Source organism: Phoenix dactylifera, chromosome 18 (assembly GCF_051530095.1).
Source record: "Phoenix dactylifera cultivar Ajwa chromosome 18, Ajwa_hap1_PhDact_Kaust_v1.1, whole genome shotgun sequence".
In the NCBI taxonomy this organism is placed as follows: Eukaryota; Viridiplantae; Streptophyta; class Magnoliopsida; order Arecales; family Arecaceae; genus Phoenix; species Phoenix dactylifera.
The window spans coordinates 12,583,438-12,602,748 of record NC_143207.1 but is presented as its reverse complement, the minus strand read 5'-3'; the positions used below and the strand labels follow the sequence as shown (position 1 = coordinate 12,602,748).

Genomic DNA, 19,311 nt, shown 5'->3' with positions numbered 1-19,311 from the left:
TGCTACTTTCCTACATTGTCTAGAAGTTTGATGATTAACAGCTATTCATGTGCACTCAAAATTGTGGGCTATATTACCTCGGATTAGGTTTCAATCTCAAACCAGACCCTCTCCATCCAAGAATTGGACCAAATCTTGGTCCAAATCGGAACAAGTACGAATTTGATCATATATAAATCCGGTCAAACACTGATCCCATATGGATCAGGTTTGAGTCAATGTCCAGGTCTCAAGAGGATATTATTATTTGGACAGCTCAAGAAAGTCCTCAAAACTATTCACCAGAGACCTAATAATAATATCATAAAATAATTAAGAAGAGATGTAAATATTATAAAGAAGTAGGTTAGAATTAAGTTTTGCTTTGCACTCCCATATGATTAAAGATGCTTAGGTTTTGCCTTTAATTTAAAAAAAAAAAAGAAAAACAAGGTTATAGATGAGCATAATCTAATTGATAAATTAATACCGTTTTGGGAAAAACTAAGCAAGTTGCAGAGAAAGCTTCGAATTGCATGTGTTAAGCATATAGCTAGCATTCCTTCTGAGCCAGGATCAAACTCAGATTTTGACTATGATTGGGCCCTGCAGTGGTAGAACCTGATGAACCGGGCCTACTACGGAACATTGATTCTCTCTCCTAACCACTCTATTCTATCTATATTATTAGAACACCAACCCAATAATCGCTCAAGGTAAATATTGAAGAGTGATTTATATAACAGCTTAATAGTGTATTCTAATCTTGTAGAAATTGATTAAACTGCAGCAATATAAAGAACAACCTCAAGAGTAACCATGATTCATTTGTCAGATCACAGCTGATATTAAGAACCTCAATTCAAAAATAGCGTACCATCCTAAACCAGCCCTGCAGTTGGTTTGTGCTCTTCAGAAAATTAACCCACAGATCAGTGACTGCATGAAAAAAGGGCACTGAACAAGGATATGGAATTACATCTTCTGAAACCACATTTAAATCTAATCAAGACCATCAATATTTACCATATCGGTATGCCAACCTCCATCAGCAATAGAGATATCATAATAAAGTATTTATCTCCTTAATTGATAGTCATCAGGTTGGGAAAGCATGAAGAAAGAACAGTACTCATGTTTCATAGTTTCATGGGTTACCCAATATCTTTCTACAAAATTGGAAGAACCCCAAATTAAAAGAGAAAAATTGATCAACTACTATACAATACACAGGACCAAAATGGTCATTACGGCACGAACAAGTTTTCGTTTAAAAAAGGCATTAAATGGATCATAGTTACCTTTATAAATTATTTTAACATTACATGAAAAAATTCTTCTTAAATGGTTTTATCACATGGAATAAATCATTTATTACAAGGCTAGGTTATGAATGAGATTAACCTGGGAAGATTTTCTAGCAACAATGTGAGTGTACCTCCAAGCAGAAAGATGAAAGCAAAAGCAACCAGTGTCCTTCCAATATATTGAAAATTGATGGCTGGTGTTGTATCACTATCAGTCTTCTTCATGGACTGAAGGTCAGATGGTTTCTGCAAAAGGACATTCTACAGACATGAATATTTCATTAGACCTTTGTAGCAAAAATCAACTGCACCAATTCAAATCATTTGAACCTCAAAAGTAGAAAAAGAAAGAAACACATAAAAGCGAGAATAAAATATTATCTTCTAGCCATGAAACCACCAGCAACAGTACAACTATAAGTCTTTTTGCAACAATGTAAAGAATGAAGGTTGTCTCCTTCAAAGCTTGAGTACCACAGTTCATCAAAGCTACCATGCAAAATTTTCTACAGCATCTTTTGCAGTCCATTTTACAGAGGACTCAAATAGTTTGACTTCATGCAAAATTTACATAAATGATTCAGAAAAGGACATCTTATTTTAGGGAGTGTAAGTTGGTGCATGCTTTGATCAGTCATATTATGATGGCACAGCCTAAGCCAGTCCACAAAATTTCCTGGCATGGGATAGGCTAGCTGTCATCTAGTTAGAGTTGAAATTTTCCAACCCGTCCTTAATGTGGTACTGCAATCTTTTCTAGAAGGTAACTTGCAGTACTCACTTTCAGGAATTGGTGATCTGTTACTTATTTCTCCTTTTCACAATTTCCTAAAATATGCAGCAGCCCTAGCATACAGTCCTTAATAGCAAACCATGGCATGGAAATAGTCTCATGATTCTTATCAAATCTTGAAAATTCTAATGGCATCTTGAAAATAGTCCTTGTCTTCAGGTTAGGTTTGAAAATTAATTCTAGTAAAAAAGACACTGAGATCTATCTTAGTGTTAACTATATGTTCCTCATTACATGACATGCCCTTTCTGTTCTTAAAAAGCTCTCACCATCTACGATAAAATCACAGATAATGAAACAAAGGAATAAAACTGATAACCGAGAAAAATGCACTCATTTTGTGAATGTTTGATTAATAATCCCTTGCTCTTAGATTTCCTAGTCGTAAGTGTTTGCTTCAATTCAAAGTTCTAAAACTAGAAAGATTGCTAAATATCCTATTTATAAAAACTAATCAACAGAAAACATTATCACCATGTAATATTAGTTAAATCAGTGCAAAACACCAGGTAAATTAGCCATACCAATGAACTATAAAAGAATCCAATGATTGGAGACCCCAAAGCTGCACCACTTGACCTTTGTAAAAAAGCCATGTGGTTTGTCCCAGTATATAGTTTGACAATGACTGAAAATTAGGAGTCACTTACAATTTTCTCAGGAAATGACTTTGATCTCTGCTGCATTTGCGTTGCTTCCTCGTATCCTAAATTTAGAAAGTCAAGACTTTAAAAAGGACATGCCAATTCAAAATTCAATCAACAATAAAACCACAGAATATGCAACTGATTCTGGTACAAATCATTTAAATATACCTTTGTTGGTAACTGTCTGCAACTTCCAACCTTTGCCATAGTTAACAAGAACTGCGTTGGGACCAAAACTCACAGGCTCTTCTCCTTCTTTAACTGCTTCAATATACAAGGCTGCTGGAAGACCAATACCCAACTTACCGTTTATCAAATGCAATGCAAACCCAGCTTCTGTTCCAGCTGCAAAGCGTCTAACTTTACCGGAGCTCATGCAAGTAACCTCTAAAAACTGCCACAAAAGGTGAGTAATGTATCTTCAGCATTTGTATCAAACAGATTTCAAACAAAAACTTAAAATTTAAAAAATGTACAAAAGATACATACCAGAAACATTTAGCTAAAAATAGATTTCAAACAAAAACTTAAATTTAACAAAAATTGTACAAAGAATACATACCAGAAACATTTAGCTTAAAACAAACACACTAAAAGAAGAAAAAAATGATAACACGCTTGCTACATTGCCGACAAGTCAATCCATAATTGTCATTCAAAATTCAGGGCATGGGTTGTTGATTAATTTGGTGATGCCAAAAATGTTAACGTCAATATATCTCCAAGCCAATCAGCCTTATGTTAGCTGGTGTCGGCCATCTTCTCCACTTGGGAAAGGTCTAGGTTTCGAACACTAGGGGTGGCACCCCCACTGTACTTCTCAAAAATTGTTGATACGTACTCGAGCTCAAACAAAACAATGGAAATATTTGGTTGTCTGCTCGTGGTATATTTATAATGAAGCACCTTACAATTCCTGTAGCAAAGTCATAAAATTGGGGAGAAAATGAATTCCAAGAACAGGTGGATAGGAGGGAGGTGGTGTTTAGCTATAGTCTGTTTGCTTGGTTCTGAGTTTCTGTCGATGTTAGAAATCTGCAATTTGTACCTTTCAAAGCTCATAATTCTTTCAATTCCAGCTGATATAAATCAAAATAAATACCAAAATTCATACAGGATTTGATCCAATGTTCGAAAAAGAGAAAGTTCAGGAGGAAAAAAACTTCAAGATAGCACAAATTACATCAAAGCTAAACATTAGAATGCACTTAAGAGTGAAAATATAGAAGAGAGAAGATGGTTAAGAGTTTTAAGAAAATAACTACTAAGAGATTTAGCAACCATATGCATTCTAAAGAAGTAATTCATTAATTTTCTTTACTGAAACAACATCAAGAATTGAAGTTTTTTACTAGCACATAACTTACCAGAGGAAGGTTTCTTAGATAAGCCTGTTCTGAAGGATAACTAATTAGTGGGATGGATAATTGAAGATTATGGTCAGCATAAAAGATGAATTCCCAAAAGTCATTATAGAGAGAAGAAACCGGAAATTTTGGCCTTTTACGATCATAAAACCCCACTCGACCATCAAGTCTTATCAACATCCCTGAGAACCAGCAATTCCAAGGGAGAAACCTGAATCTAAGCCCTAGAGTAGATAACCCGGAAGCAAAAGCTATAGTCTTATTAGAAAGGAAAAGACAATCGAACCAAAGACATCAAACCCTAAGAAGCGGGAACAAATTTCCTTACCGCCTTTATTTCCGATCCAACCGATTCGTCAAGTCGGTTGATTTCCTTCTCTGCCGAGATCGTAAGCTCCTCAATCTTCTTCAGTTCAGTCGTCTCGGCCTCCACTCCACTGCTGCCGCTGCTGGTGGTGGTGGGCGGCGGAGGGAGATCGGTCTCCTCTCCGTCGGCCCAGAATCTCTTCTCCTCCACCTTCTTCTCCGCCGCCGGCGGGTAGCTGGTGCCATTCTCCGCCATGAGAAAACGCAAAAGAAGAGGGGAAGGTAGCGATCGCCGCGCAGAGAAAGAGAGAGCAAATACGTGTCAAGTGTTTTTTTTTAAAAAAAATCCAATAGAATTTGACCCAATCTAAGCATAACTACATCCGACCCATTTGCTAACCTTTAAGTAAATTGTTAATTGGTGGAGCACATAGCAAAAAGATGTGAGATTAAGGAGATTTTTTTTTTGGTACAGTTATATTAAGGAGATTGATTAAGATAGATGCATTATATCAATCTAAGGCTACTCTTAGTCTTAATTTGTATGTAAGGAGAATTTGATGTGCTTATGCGTATGAGTAGGATTCAAGAGGACCCTTTTATATAATTAGAAGATTTATCAATAGATTTAGAAACAATACAAAGAGAGAGGTAGAGTTATATGCCCTTGATTCTTTAGAGAAGGCATATCCAAAAGAGTATTGATATAGAAATGTATCTTAAGAGTTCTCTGCATAGATTGTCTTCTTAGGTAAGTCTATTCAGTTTAGACCTTTTCTTCAGTCTATATTTGTTACTCAGTTTAGATCTGTTTTTCAAATAACTTCTAGAGATAATACTACTAGGAATAGGGAACCTCAGTCTATTCTTCGTCCTAGTGGTTCCATTAGTTATTCTTGTTCTAGTGGTTCTTCAATATAGTGTCACCATTGTCATAATAGGGATCATCCTCAGCGCGCTTTAGCCTTAGAGCAAGAGTTTGATGATCCGCAAGAGATTGAGGATCAAGTAGTAAATCCTATAGAATATTTTGGAGATGATAAAGAGTTTGAGGATAATTCAGAGGTAGTTGACTACCACCGTGATGTCATGAGGTATGTTTTACCTACTGCTGAATTCACTCATGGGTAAGAGCCCATTCGAGTATGTTATATGCATGACGATACCACATTTCTGTTGATCTTGTTCATTTGCCACTCGATACTTGTGTTTTTAAACTTGCTAAAAATTTTGCGCAGCACATGCATTATTTGTATACGGAGAGTAGGCACGAAATTGCAATAAGTAATGAGCATTATAAACTTGCTACTGATGTGCATCATAAGGTTAAGGAGTTTAATATAGGGGATAATGTTGTAGTTCATATTCGTCCAGAACGATTGCTTAAAAATTTCTTCAAAAAACTATATGCTCGAGCCATTGGTCCATTCCTTATTATTAGAAAACTTGATCTAATGCGTAGCTATTTGATTTATATGATAATATGAATATTAGTCCTATTTCAATGTGGAGAATTTATTATCTTACCAAAGCATCTTTGAGTCTCTGCTTTATCATCTAGTAATCTTGCAGGTACTTTACTTTAGTTCCTAAGATGTCATATTTGCCTCAGCAGCAAAATAAAATTAAAGTAGTCTTGGATGATGAGATTATTATTTCTTTTGATAATGGCTTCCATTATTATCTTCTTCAATGGAGAGGCCACCTTGTAAGCATACTTTTATTAGGTATAAATATAAAAATTAAAAAAATATATTTTTAATTTTATTAGGACCAAAATTTTGTGAGGACTTCAATCTATATTTATTAATTTTTTTAAATAAATTTTATAAAATTTTGGATTTATAAATATGCATTGATATGCAAAGAATCTGTACATTATTGAGATTTAAGAATATTGTTCCTCCGTTTCCTTCTTTTCTATCTTCTTCTTCCTCCCTCTCTCTGTGTCCTACGTCACATCCTTTTATTTTTTTCGCTTTCATGGCGGAGAACGGTCACCAGAACCCCGGCGGCGGCCGCAGCGGCCGAGAAGAAGGTGGAGGAGAAGAGGTCTTGGGCCAACGAGGAGGGGACCACTCTCCCTCCGCCGCCCACCAGCAGCAGCAGCAGCAGCAGTGGAGTGGAGGCCGAGACGGCTGAACTCAAGAAGATTGAGGAGCTCACCATCTCGGTAGAGAAGGAGACCAGTAATCGACTCGACGATCCGGATACAGAAGGAAATAAAGGTGGTAAGGAAATTTCTTCCCTCTTCTTAACGTTCAATGTCCTTTGTTCGATTATCTCTTTCTTTCCAATAAGACTATACCTTTTGCTTCTCGGTTATCTAGTCTCCAACTTAGATTTTGGTTTCCCCCTTGGAATTATTGGCTCTCAGAGATGTTGATAAGACGAAATCTTAAATTTCCTTCGTTTTTTCGTTCTCATTGATCTTTCTGCAGGCTGTTGGGCTTTTTTTTCCCCCTTGTATCAAACACTTCTTGTTTGATCATTAATTTTTTTTACTATTGAGCACGCAAAGATATGAACTTTTGCTTTTCTCTCCCCATATAGATGGCTATCTGATAATCAAAGACTCGTTTGGTTCGCGGGAAAAGAAAGGGAATAGTGTGGGCAACGGAAACGAGAAAAGACCTCTGTTGGAGTTTTCAAAGAAAAGAGAGAGAAAAGTAGCATTTTCATATAAGAATAAGATTTCCATCTTTGGTAGAAAAGAAAAACCCATGAATGACATAGAAAAGCTACTTTTCTGTAGGTTGGGAATTGAGATGCCTTTTTTTTTTTCCAAAACTACCTTTAAGCTATCAAAGTCAATGAATAAGATTTTTCCTTTTAATAGAGTATAATAAATATTTTATATAATTTTTTTGGAAAGTAGATGCTCAACTAAATATAAGCCATTCTGAAATGACCACTTTTTCATGGATAACCAAACATGCGAAAATCATTTTTTCATGCATTATATTCTCAGAAATCAGATTTTCAGAAAAAAATATTCTAAATAGAAAAAATTCTTCCCGCGAACCAAAGGTGTCCTAAAGGACTTCTACATGAGAATTTGATATTTAGTTTCTTTCCTACTTGATCTTTTCTGCCTTTGTTCATCATGACTTGTGCAAGTGACGTTGGGGGACACAGTTTATGAATCAGCTGTTAAATTAGAGGACCTACCCCTGTTGGAGCTTCTTAAGGGTTTGAAGCTTGAGATGAATTTTAGTAAGCCCAGCAAGATCCAGCCCTTCCGCCGCACAAGGACTTGGTGGCTCAGGCCCACAATGGGTCTGGAAAGACTACGTGTTTTGTGCTTGGGATGCTGAGCCGAGTCTGGAAAAAAGATACCACAAGCAGTATGCATATGTCCTACCAGAGAGCTGGCTATCCAGGTTTGTTAACTTGATGCATTTTGTATCCTGGCATTTATCATGTCATTGCAGTTTGTGACTTAATGTACAATTTTACAGAATCAGGCAGTTCTTTTGGAGATGGGAAAGCATACTGGTATAACTTCCATATGCGCTCTACCATCGGACTCAACAAATTATATCCCAATTTCGAAACGTCCACCTGTAACTGATCAAGTAGTCATTGGCACTCCTGGGACCATAAGAAGGGGATGTCGGCAAAGAAGTTGCCCACGCAGGATGTGAAGATCCTTGTTTTTTATGAGGCCAACCGCATGTTAGCTGAGGTGGGTTTTGTATATCTTCTCAACTTGAATGATTGTTGATATGTTCATGATCATATAACATTTATTGTCATTTTTATAACATAGAATGATTTTGTGACCATACATGTAATGGTGACTGTACAAATGTTGGTACATGTTCAATAACAGTCCTCATCCATGCAATGACCCTGTAGATAGGGTCTCTGATTATGCATGGGATATTTTATTTTGTTTGTTACGTCAGTCCTTCCTGTTCATACTTCAGAAATCTCAACACTTTGTGGCTTGAATTGAGTAGCTCTGGATCACTAAGATTAAATAACATTTTGGTGCAGGATGGCTCTAAGGATGATTCTGAAAGAATCATGAAGGAGATTCGAAGAAGCAGTGGTGGCTGCCAGGTCTGTTTTCAGCATTTTGTGGTTGTCTGTTCATGTTTAGATGTGTTACCATTTAGCATGAGCTTTATTTATGGTGCATTGTTAGTTGTATATGTATGTATATATGTTTGTATAGATGTGTATATATTACAACAGTATTTTGCAACAACACGAAGTTATATCACCTAGTAAAAATTAGCCATCAATATGTTGAAATAATTGCACTAAAATCGAGCAGCAAGGCTCATTCCTTCTATATATCAGTTATTACCATCGATCCCTATGCAACTTTTTCCTAGCCAAATCATATCCAAATCGTTAAAAATAGTCTTGTCTTAAATTACCTTCTTATTACTTCCATGTGTTTTTTTCTTTCTTCTCCTTTCCTTTTTTTTTTCTGAATCTTTAAGTTGGACCTATCATTTCTAGGGCTTTGTAGTCAAAGTCTTTTCCCAACAAATTGGGGTTCGCTTGGGTGCACCTCTTAGGACCAATCTATGCGCGCGCGAGAGAGAGAGAAAGAGATCCTTTTTTTCTGCTAATTTTATTCGATCATTAAGGCCAGCATTTTCAAGTTTATTGAGATCACCGTAAAGGCTGAATGCCATTAGGCTTGTCCTTAAAAATATTACTGGGTTTGTGAATCTTTGGAGAGCTGGGTTACATTCAAGATTCAAAGAACCAGTTTCAGTTTTGGTTTTGGTTGGGCCTGCTAAATTTTGATAATTCTGATCCAAGTTTCATGAGTTCTGGAAAAAAAGAAAAACCAGAATAAGCTAAAATAGCATATATAACAAAATTTTTGTTTTTCTGGACTTACTGAGTGTTTGGTTTCAATACTCTGGATTGAAATTCTGAAATTACAAAAAATAAATTTGTATTTGTAGCCAATGAAAATGCTATACAATCATGTTATGCATCAATTTAAAATGTTTTTTAGTATTATACTACCAGGCTAGTTGTCTAATATAACCTAGCTGTCTAGTATGTAAATATGCAAGCATCTATCAGAGTAAAATATACAAATTTTAACTTGCATTTGGATATTGAATTGAAATAGTGACGACCATTGTAGAAATTTTATTTCTTATTGGTTATGAGTGGGCATATTATCACTCCTAGGTGATTTATTGTCCAAATCTTGAATAAGAAAGCAGCTTAATTCTGTCTTATACTCAGAATTCTGAAAAGTCAATTATTTTGAGAGATGGTTTTCTTTTCTTGGTATTATGTTAGTATATTCAATTAATTGGCACTAGAATGTGTTAAAGTAGTCTTTTCCTCCTCCTTAGGAAGGTATATATCTATTTATTTAGATTAGATATGCCAACAAATAAAAGTCACTTGAACTCTATGTCTGTTGGGACCTTTTCATTTTACTTAAAAAGGCCTGGAACTCACTCTGGTTAGCCAACTATACATATAACATATAAAGGTGATGCAAAGAAGCCAAGCAGTGAATTAATATTGCATCAGTGATCTGTTCCAGTCACTTTTGACAAAAACTGGACCATAGTCAAATGAAACAGGCTGAAATGTGAAACTAGATTAGTTTCAGGATTAATTTATCTGCCACAACCGAAACAAATTGGTTTTGGCCAGATCTTGTAGCCTTGGTTGTGGCAGTTTACTTTACATTGTTTTGCTGTGAAGATCAAACCATATAGAAAAAGTTAGATTTCTTCCTGTTAAAATTTCTTGAACTTGTGCTATGGTCCTGAATTTTTCCAGTGAAGGTGAGGTGCTGATGCCTTCTATTGTCCTAAACTTGAAGTTACCATGCAAATGAAGTTAAGAAGAAATCAAGATGCCACAATTATCCCATAATTAGTCTTGGACACTCCTAATACATTGAGATAAAAATCTGTAAGTGCCAGGAGAGAGAATGAATTAAATAATTTCACTGGACATATTGGAACAACTCTGATAGTGACTTTGTATTTGGCTGTTCATGGCTAATTCAAAGAGTTGTTGAATAATTTAAAGAATCAAGCCAAAACAGAAGGAATATAGTTTTAGATGGATGACGTATGCATGTGCATGTTAAACAATTGATGAGCTTCTTGAATGTTTTGTATCATGTTTTTGACTTTATGATAGTTATAGACCTAAGTATGCTTCAAGAGTATCATCAGTACCAAGATATGTTCTTTTTTTATATTGTTATGCTATTTGGAACCTGGAGCAGTGTATGATTGTAGCTGATCTGAGCACGCTTTACATGTTCTATAAATGAAAACATCAGTTGCATGAATATGAAGCAATCTATTCCATCTGTTGAATGTTTAATGCTATAAGTGCTGGTGGCCTAGATGTCTGGGTTGAAGAGTTGTTGCCTGATTCATTTTAGGTCAGGTAATTTTTCTGGGTCTAGATTGATTTCCTTTAAGTTTCCGCCCCCTTCCCTCCCCCTTTTCCTTGTAAAAGACTCTGAACTTCAGAAGGCTTCTTAATCCAGTTAAGTTTATCTCCCATTGCATAAAATTATCTATCTTTTGCATGATTGTTGAACCTTTTGCTTGGAATATCTGTACAACCTTTACAATATAGTTTATTCAGAGCTGTTTTTCCTGATAAGGTCCTCTTGCTTTTCATTGTTTCCTTGAAAGAGTGAGAAAGCATCAATTGGCTTGTCGGGAGAGGATACTCTGAAAATACAGAAAAGGAACTCTGTGCAATGATATCTGCCAAAAAAAGTAACCCAAGGTAGGGCTGGTCATCTGGAGTCTCTCCTTCAAAGTCCACCTCTTCTTAAGAGAGGAGTGGTTTCATCATCTCACTGAATGTTGGGCATGTTGATTCATGTGATAAGCAGCACCCCCCTTCCTTCCATGCTTCATAGGCTATTCACAGGAGGCAAAGAAGTTAAGGGAAATGAAGCATCCACTGCTTTCAGAGAGCCGTTCCCATTCTGTGATGGAATACGCATTCTTTTAATTTTTAAGCTATTCACAAATTATAGCAAGAAGGTTATTTTCCCAAAAAGGTATGTTATATCTATCATGCACAAAGAGGGTTTTCTTTTATGCAAAGCTCTCACCTACTTTTATTCCTCAGAATTGTTGTCACCAGGAAAGGTCATTTCAGTGTTACATTTATTGGTTCACGATGTGGTGAAAAGTAGCAGTCTGAACCTTGTTTGTTGCTTTAGATGTAACAAACATATCTATTGGTAGATATTATTTGCATATCTTATTTTAATGGCTTAGGATGCTTATGAGTTAAAACATTTCCACTTCTCGCCGAAATGATTTTTTCTTTTCAGTGATCTACTATAAAGATAATATAAAAATGTCTAATTTGATAAAGTTGAACTTATTGTTCTTTTTCTTGCTAATTTTGGCACCAGGTGCTACTCTTCTCTGCTGCCTTTAATGAATCTGTCAAGGCTTTTGTATCAAGGGTGGTTAAGGATGCAAATCAGATCTTTGTGAAGAAAGAAGAGCTCACATTGGAAAAAATGAAGCAGTACAAGGTTCAATGTCCAGATGAACTTGCAAAAATGGAAGTGATAAAGGACAAGATTTTTCGAATTTTGACAAAAGGTGGGGCAGACTATTATATTTGTCCGGACAAGGAATAGTGCCACCATGTTACAAACGGAATTAGCTAAGGAGGGTTACGAGTGCATGTCAATTCAAGGTGCACTCAAGCAGGAAGACAGAGACAAAATTATACAGGAATTTGAAGTTGGACTAACCCGTGTCCTCATAACGAGTGACCTTCTTGCTTGAGGTTTTGCTCGAGAACAGGTACTATCATGTATTTAAGTGGAGTTAACTTTCCTAAGTTCTATAGTACTTGGGTTTCGAGTTCTAATTCATTTTTTTTTGAAAGGTTAATTTGGTTAAAAACTTTGATCTTCCTGTAAAACATGATACTCCCTCAGAACCTGATTGTGAAGTTTACCTGCACAGAGTTGGTAGAGCTGGATGTTTTAGGCGCAAGGGTAATTTTCAACCACATTTTGATCCTTTGATCTGTAACTATTAAGTCTGGTAGTTATGAGTAGCATCTTGCTTCAGCTTTTCTTGCAGCAAGGATACAGGGTTTTGATAGCCATTTTGGACAATAAAAAAGACAAGTTAAAGCTTGTGAGACTTGGCCCATGTTAGCTTTACGTGCCTTAAATGTGCTGAAGGATAATTTCAAGTGGATCCATAATTGAATAGTCCATCAGTTCATGATTTCAACCTAGTTCATGGATGGTTGAAAGAGCTCTGGTCGAGAGGTTGGTCTGAAATGTGAATGTAGCACAAATGATGTTGATGATTCTTGATGGGACTCTGAATTAGGCTGAATGGCTAAACGGGTCCGAGGGAAGGGCTTATGATGCAGTTAGTGATATGTTGCCCAGAAAAGAAGAATGGCCGAAAAGGAAGATGCTGGGGGGAGGTGCCACTTATACAAGAAACTCTTTCATAGATTCAGGGTTCTCGCAGAAAGCCTGTATTTGAAGAAGTGTTTATGTGATACTGTGTTATCATCCTTCATTGTCGCAACTCTCAAACATTATTCTCTGCATCATGCATAGCCGCTAAAATTCGGTTAAGCATCTGGGACAGACTGCTTCATAGACATGGATTGGGATGCTATGTTGATCTATCAGAGTTCTGACCTGATGCAAGGTGAGTAGAACACTGGGAGCTGCAAAAGATGCCCCTGTGATGACCTGAAGGTAGCTCTCATGGCTTGTTTTAATGCTGATCAATCCCTATCAATCCTAGCTCTTCTCCCACAGTGTTGATATACAATTAGACAGGCTTGTGACACCACTGGATATTATGAAGCTTGTATATGAGGGTGACAAATTTGATGCGGAACATATTTTCTTAGTGAGTGACTGATTTTGAAACATCAAAAAAAAAAGCAAAAAATATAGAAGGGGTGGTAAAAATTTATTTAAACTTTGCGAAGTCCAAACCATGTGTTAAACAAAAACATTTGAAGTACATAATGTTGTTGAAATCAATTTCAGTCAGATATCATGCTTTTCTTTGGTTGATGTTTACAGTATTCCAACTATGAAATTTTTTTAGGCTTTTTATGTTTTGAAAAGAATTGGTATCAGATTCACCACTTATGCATCACTTTTGCATGCTTAACCGAGTAAGTCAAAACTCGAGCTGTGCACAAACAAGAAGCTTTTTTTTTCCCCCTGGTTGGAAACAGTACGAGCTTGTTAGATTACCCTCAGTGTGTATATCTTTCTTTATTCCTAAGAATATCACAAGAATGCTGCCACCTAAATTTAGGTTCAAATCTTAAATAATGGCTATGCAGGGAGAAGGTGCAAGGTGGTTTCCTTGAAGTGGTTGGTGATTGAGTGCTAGGGGTAGTTGCCAATTCTTGTTTTGGTGTTCTCTTTAAAATATGATCATCATTAATTGCTAGCCAAGCGAAGAGTATAGCCTTCATGGGAACTGGATCTTGCAGGAAATGATACCCTCCATTCGCATAAATTAGAAGTTTCGATCGACCCATCCCTCTCCAGATGGATGTGTCCCTACACGCAATTATGGTAAATTTACAGAAGAATTAGTAAGGAAGAAACGAAGAAGGTTGAAAAGAACCAATTTGATGCTCGAACTACTGAACAACATCCAGTTGATGCATCTTCTCGAAAAATATGATACAATGCACTAATCCTTTCTTTTTCCAATGTTTTCATTCTTAAGAGAACTTTCTGGCTCATCATGTAAATAATGAAGAAAGATGACCTCCTAGTTTGCTGCCCAAAAACAAGCAAACACCAGGATGGTCAAGTGTGAGATGCCACTTCATGAAAAATCTCAATTTATTGTAGTATTTCATTCAACTTGGACAATTCATTTGTTTATCTGTATCACAATATATCTGCTTCCAGATTGATCATTATATTAGCCCATCTCCGCCAATTCTGCAAAAAACTCTATATAGCTTCAATCAAGCTCACCTTAGCTTAAAAGAAATTTCACCAGCACAAATTTTTCTCTATACATTTCCCTAAAGTATTCACCTGCATTGCCTTCTCAGATTTTTATGGGAGAGCAGCTTTGTTAAAAGAACTTTCAGTCTCCTAGAGCCTGTTCCTGGTCTTAGAACACCCATGTTCTCTCTTCGAGCACCGGAGCACACACCATTTTTCCCATCCAAACACCACCCGCCGTAGGTGAACTGCCCATTTCGCCTTCGGAGGAGCTCCCTATCGATCTTGTCTAGCACTGGATCATTCTTCTTGAACTTCCTTGCAAAGGGTCTGCTGCTTAGAATCATCCTTCTATAATCCTGCAGTCCTAGAGTGAGTGGATGCTGCTTTGGTGGATTGTCCCACTTGATATAATGTAGATCATGGTTTACTACTGTGTTTTGATAATTCTCTGAGTTGCAGATCACTGTCTGGAAGTAGCCCTCAGGTGATGAGATGAAGTTGGTGTAGTAGAGCAGGAGGGTCCTTGGTAGATTGTCCCAGCCTACCACACTGTACTCTGCGAAGGATCTCGAAAGTATTGTCCAAGCTGAGCCTGAAAAAAAACAAAGAGTGTGAATCCAATCATGAATCCAATCTTTAGTTTTCGGAAGAAAAATGGCAAAAAACCAAGGTTCTATAATTAATTATATCTTTTCAATTTAATGGCAAGTGATAGATGTTTCAGAATTATCATCCTATCATCTATTGCTAAGAGTAATAATACCAGGTTACCAACCTTTGAATCTGGCGGTCAGCTGAACTGCAATTAGATTTTTTACTATTTATATGTATGAATACATTAAGCAAGGCAATTAATGTTGAACTCCATTTTTAAGTGCTGAAAAGGGCCCTTGAACAAGGGAGAACTTTTTCAGAGGTAACAAGTTGAGTCCCCTGCACTCTCAGATGGTCCTCTTCAATAGAAGAGAGGCATGTGATGCTGAACAACCCATGTGAAAGGCTGAAAGCAAACAGCTTACATTGATGTTAGTAAACAAATAAATAAAGTTGTATGGGGTTTGACCTTTCCTCAGATGCCAAGGATCTTGCTCACATGATCATGTCAGTATGACACATGTATCCATCATTGGTTTCCATTGTATAGAATATGTCTTATTATGGTTAGTGCATTGCACCTTGAACTGCACTAATTCGTAAACAGAAAACACTGTCTCTATAATACTATATATTGAATCTCTCAATGTCGTCGACTGTCATAAATTTTCGTTTGTAGAATAACATTTCTATCGTATTTTAAGTTATCGTTCTCTCTTCTTGGATCTGAAAAATTAATAATCGTCGATGAGGGTTGTTGCAACTCTTATACAATCTTCTTCTCTGTTAAATATTTAGTTAGGTTGTATGCATTTATGAATTTGTTTATCCCCACATGGATGCATTCTCCGAGGGGCGAGAATAGAGATTTATTTTCCGAGGGACGAGATCTATTCTTAAGGACAGTGATAACACGCCTCAACCGATGATAAGTTTTCTTTCCATCTGTTCTTTTACGAACACTAACTAGTTTGAAATAGAATCTCTATTGAGTTCTGAACCATTTTGTTTTACTTACTGTAATTTAGTTTCTTGTGGTACATGCATGTCTATATGCATTGCCACATGACAAGATGGATGTGCATTGTTACTGACATGTGAGCAGCATTAACCTCAAGATTCCACACATTTTTCAGAGCTTGGAGTGTACCGTTAATGTAACATGAGTTTTGTCCTTTAACATAAAATTATATTCTAATGCATCCATATCATGATGCTATCATGACATATGTGGTGACAGCTAATGAGACATAATTCTACAGGAAAACTAGTTAAGAGTAAAAACCTGTATAGAGCTTGAAAGCAGTAGGCAGGCTCCTCTGTTTGGTAGACCAAATAATCTCTGATTTATTGAGACTGTAGAGCCCAGGGTCTATGATCACTGGCCTTGCCCTCTTGTTGCTATAAAACCAGAAGGATTAAAACTTCAGGTAACAAACTCCACTCCTATGAACCAAAATCACAAATCTTTTTAATACTCAAGAAAAATAAAAGAAAAACTTACATTTTCCATCCTAAGTGGCTGGAGTGTTGTATGAAGTTGAGATCTCTAGGCAATTTAGAGAAGGCCGCAATTAGATCTGTAAAAGGTGTTTGAGAACTATCATTGCAACAATTATTCAAATTGCCCAAAGCTAGCCTTGTGATCTTAAGGAACTTACCATCTTGAGTGATAAGTGGGTAGTCTGAGGCGCTTAGATTGATGAACCAGTCCCATTGGCAGCTTCTCAGAAGAATGGCCATTGCATGGAGGGTGGTGGAAAGCATGGTTGGGCCTCTGTAAGTGACGACGTTCGACTTCCCGATGATCCAAACATTGCCAGTTTGGGTGAATGTTGGGTGTTTCGAGATGAATTCGGATAGTCGGGCTTGTTCCGATGGCGATGCCTTGAGGTCAAGGTGGAGGAGGTAGTAGTTGGCAGGGTGGTAGAGAGCAGTGAGGCTGCGCTGCAGCCTATCGACATCGCCTTTCGATGCAGAGATAAGATAAGCGAAGGTTACTGGATATAATTTGGTATGGGAGGATGGCCTGAGATGGCCTGCGAGGTGGAATGTGGAGTTTGGTTTAGTTAAGAGAGAAGGAATGAGAAGAAGGGAGAGGAGGAGTGATGTGAGGATGAAGGAAATCATGAAAATTTTGATGCCCATCTTGGAGTGAGTGAGAAGGGTGGCAAATCATGAAAATTTAATGCTTATGATGGAAATTACACAATTAAACACACACACACACACAGAGAGAGAAGCTAGCACAATCAAGAAATATGGTTGATCAGAAGAGGAAGGAGACTGTAACAGAGTTGAGAAAAAGCACTATAGTTGCACTAATTTTCTTCTAATTCTTTAATAAATTCAGGGGGAGGCTTTCCTTCCTCCTTTCCCATTCCAAAGAAAAGAGGGAAAATCACTACAGCAGAGTGGATTGCAGAAAAGTGTTTCTTGAGAGAAGATTACAGAAAGAATTTGGCTAAGAACATTAAATTTCTTATATCTATGAGAGGTTTAGAACAATAGTATGAGATAAGATGGCTGAAGATTGAGATATTCTCTATGGTTATGGAAGGATCACAGTGGATTCATGAAATCATGTTTCCTCTCAGAGAGAAAGAGAGAGAGAGAGAGAGAGAGAGGGTTGGTATGGTTAGCAAATCATAGAAGTGTTGATGCTTATCAAAGTAATAGCACTATAACATAATGAATTGAATCAGAGGAAAACAAAATTTACTTTCCAAAAGTCTAACTCCAAAAAGAAACAGGAGAGAGAGAGAGAGAGAGGTGGAAGGAGAAAAGTAGTTATCTTGAGTGGTGGTAGTTAATGTGTTCAAGATTGGACTCATCCATGATGGAAATAAAAGAATGCAGCCACGCAGATTAGATACTGATTCCTTCCTTGGAAGGGAGGATTCCAGTTGGCAGAACAATATCAATCAACAAATAGGATCCCTTTTGGCATGGCTAAAATGTGAGGCCACCTAGCTTTGGTATTGGAAAAGATAAAGTTCTCTCCAAGGGACATTGTCCCATGAGTCATGTGAAGCTTGGACTCTTGGATGATGTCTAAAATGCCCAAAATAAACCTCAGCCTTTTCTCTTCTTGAAGCCTCTCATCAAGCAAGAAAACTTGTTGGTTGTTGCTTAAAATACTAATCCTTAGTCACAGTACCTGCAACACCAACCCATGATAGGGAAGAAATTTGTGGATATAATAATTTAGTCACTCCTTAGATTTCAAAGAACTCTATCTTTTAGTGATCTATGGACATGCTAAAAGCTCTTGGGAAAAGATGGCTTAAAATCCACTTCTTTTTGTTGCAACATCAGTATCTATAATTCTATGTAAGCACTTTGTGTTTATTTGATTGTGTTTTAGTGGAAAACTAATTCTAAGTCATTTGTTGTAACTAAGGCTGCAAATGGGTCGGGTCGACCCGTGACCCGACCTGACCCAACCTGCATAGACCCGACCCGACCCAAATTTTAGGATCCGCGGATCCAGGTCGGGTCCAAAAATTGGACCCGAATCATTTTCGGGTCGGGTCTTGGTTTACCGAACGGACCCGACCCGATTCGAATGGACCGAAGAGAGAGGGAGAGAGAAAAAAAAAAAAAGAAGGAAAAGCTCGGATTCTCTCTCAATCTATTACACTGTTGTAACCTCTGGTGTCTCAGTAGCTGGGTTTTTTTTTCCTTCTGTTTTTTGGTTTTTGTTTCTTTTGACTTTTGAAGGGAGAAAGTGAGGGAACGCTAAACTGAATATGGGTCATGTGCCAGTTTCTGCAATGGAATTGGATTTTGAAAGAAGGTCTGGGATTTTCTTTGCCCTCCTGAGAGGGGAGCTGGGAGACACCAAGTTCCGTCCAATCAGTCATATAGATAAAAAATAGTGTGATATGAAATTTGGCTTGTAGACGGACTTACATAGTTCGTCACGGGTCATCTGTTCTGACTGGAGGTCAATTGCAAGTCTTTCAAGTCATGGGTCACCTAGCACCTCATAGTTGTGATATGGCCAAATTAGATTTGTCCAAAATTCTTTCCCAAAAGCACAAAAAATGGATCCGATTCGGATCCGAACCCGACCCGACTCGGATCCGGACCCGACCGGACCCAACCCGATTTTCAATCGGGTCGGGTCTGGGTCCAAAATTAGGACCCGAACAAAAAACCGGGTCCGATCGGGGTCACTCAGGACCCGACCCGACCCATTTGCACCCTTAGTTGTAACTTGGATTCTTGGGTGTTAGGTTTTCTTGCAAGTCTGAGAATCTACATGTGACTAACCTGGTAAGTTGAGTTATAGCAAATGAATGGCCCATAATTGAGCTTCTTTTCTTATATGATTAATTTGATGCCCCAATAATGC

General features: G+C 37.3%; 2 protein-coding genes and 1 pseudogene across 4 annotated transcripts; 1 reads left to right on the top strand and 2 right to left on the bottom strand.

Moving 5' to 3' along the window:
- Positions 1-578: 578 nt before the first annotated feature.
- On the bottom strand, positions 579-4,769 carry LOC103722806 (maltase-glucoamylase, intestinal protein). 2 transcript variants are annotated; one of them, XM_008813497.6, is made up of 4 exons: positions 4,422-4,769; positions 2,895-3,120; positions 2,730-2,785; positions 579-1,547 (listed from the first exon to the last, which is right to left on the bottom strand). In XM_008813497.6, exons 1-4 carry the CDS (start codon positions 4,653-4,655, stop codon positions 1,362-1,364), a joined length of 702 nt encoding a protein of 233 aa, XP_008811719.4. In that variant the 5' UTR covers positions 4,656-4,769; the 3' UTR covers positions 579-1,361. The 2 variants fall into 2 exon arrangements, with proteins under 2 accessions (XP_008811719.4, XP_008811720.4); XM_008813498.6 differs by having other exon boundaries at positions 579-1,532.
- A 1,613-nt stretch (positions 4,770-6,382) lies between these two features.
- LOC103722815 (DEAD-box ATP-dependent RNA helicase 38-like) lies at positions 6,383-13,414 on the top strand (annotated as a pseudogene). The gene is made up of 7 exons (XR_016398962.1): positions 6,383-6,521; positions 7,520-7,782; positions 7,861-8,087; positions 8,402-8,509; positions 11,796-12,198; positions 12,284-12,395; positions 12,472-13,414. The product of XR_016398962.1 is annotated as a DEAD-box ATP-dependent RNA helicase 38-like (transcript).
- A 792-nt stretch (positions 13,415-14,206) lies between these two features.
- Positions 14,207-18,011, bottom strand: UNE7 (Core-2/I-branching beta-1,6-N-acetylglucosaminyltransferase family protein). Its single transcript, XM_008813496.6, has 4 exons — positions 16,613-18,011; positions 16,456-16,531; positions 16,237-16,352; positions 14,207-14,949 (listed from the first exon to the last, which is right to left on the bottom strand). The coding sequence occupies exons 1-4, from the start codon at positions 17,097-17,099 to the stop codon at positions 14,441-14,443; spliced, it is 1,188 nt and encodes a 395-aa protein (XP_008811718.4). The 5' UTR covers positions 17,100-18,011; the 3' UTR covers positions 14,207-14,440.
- Between the last annotated feature and the right edge of the window lie 1,300 nt (positions 18,012-19,311).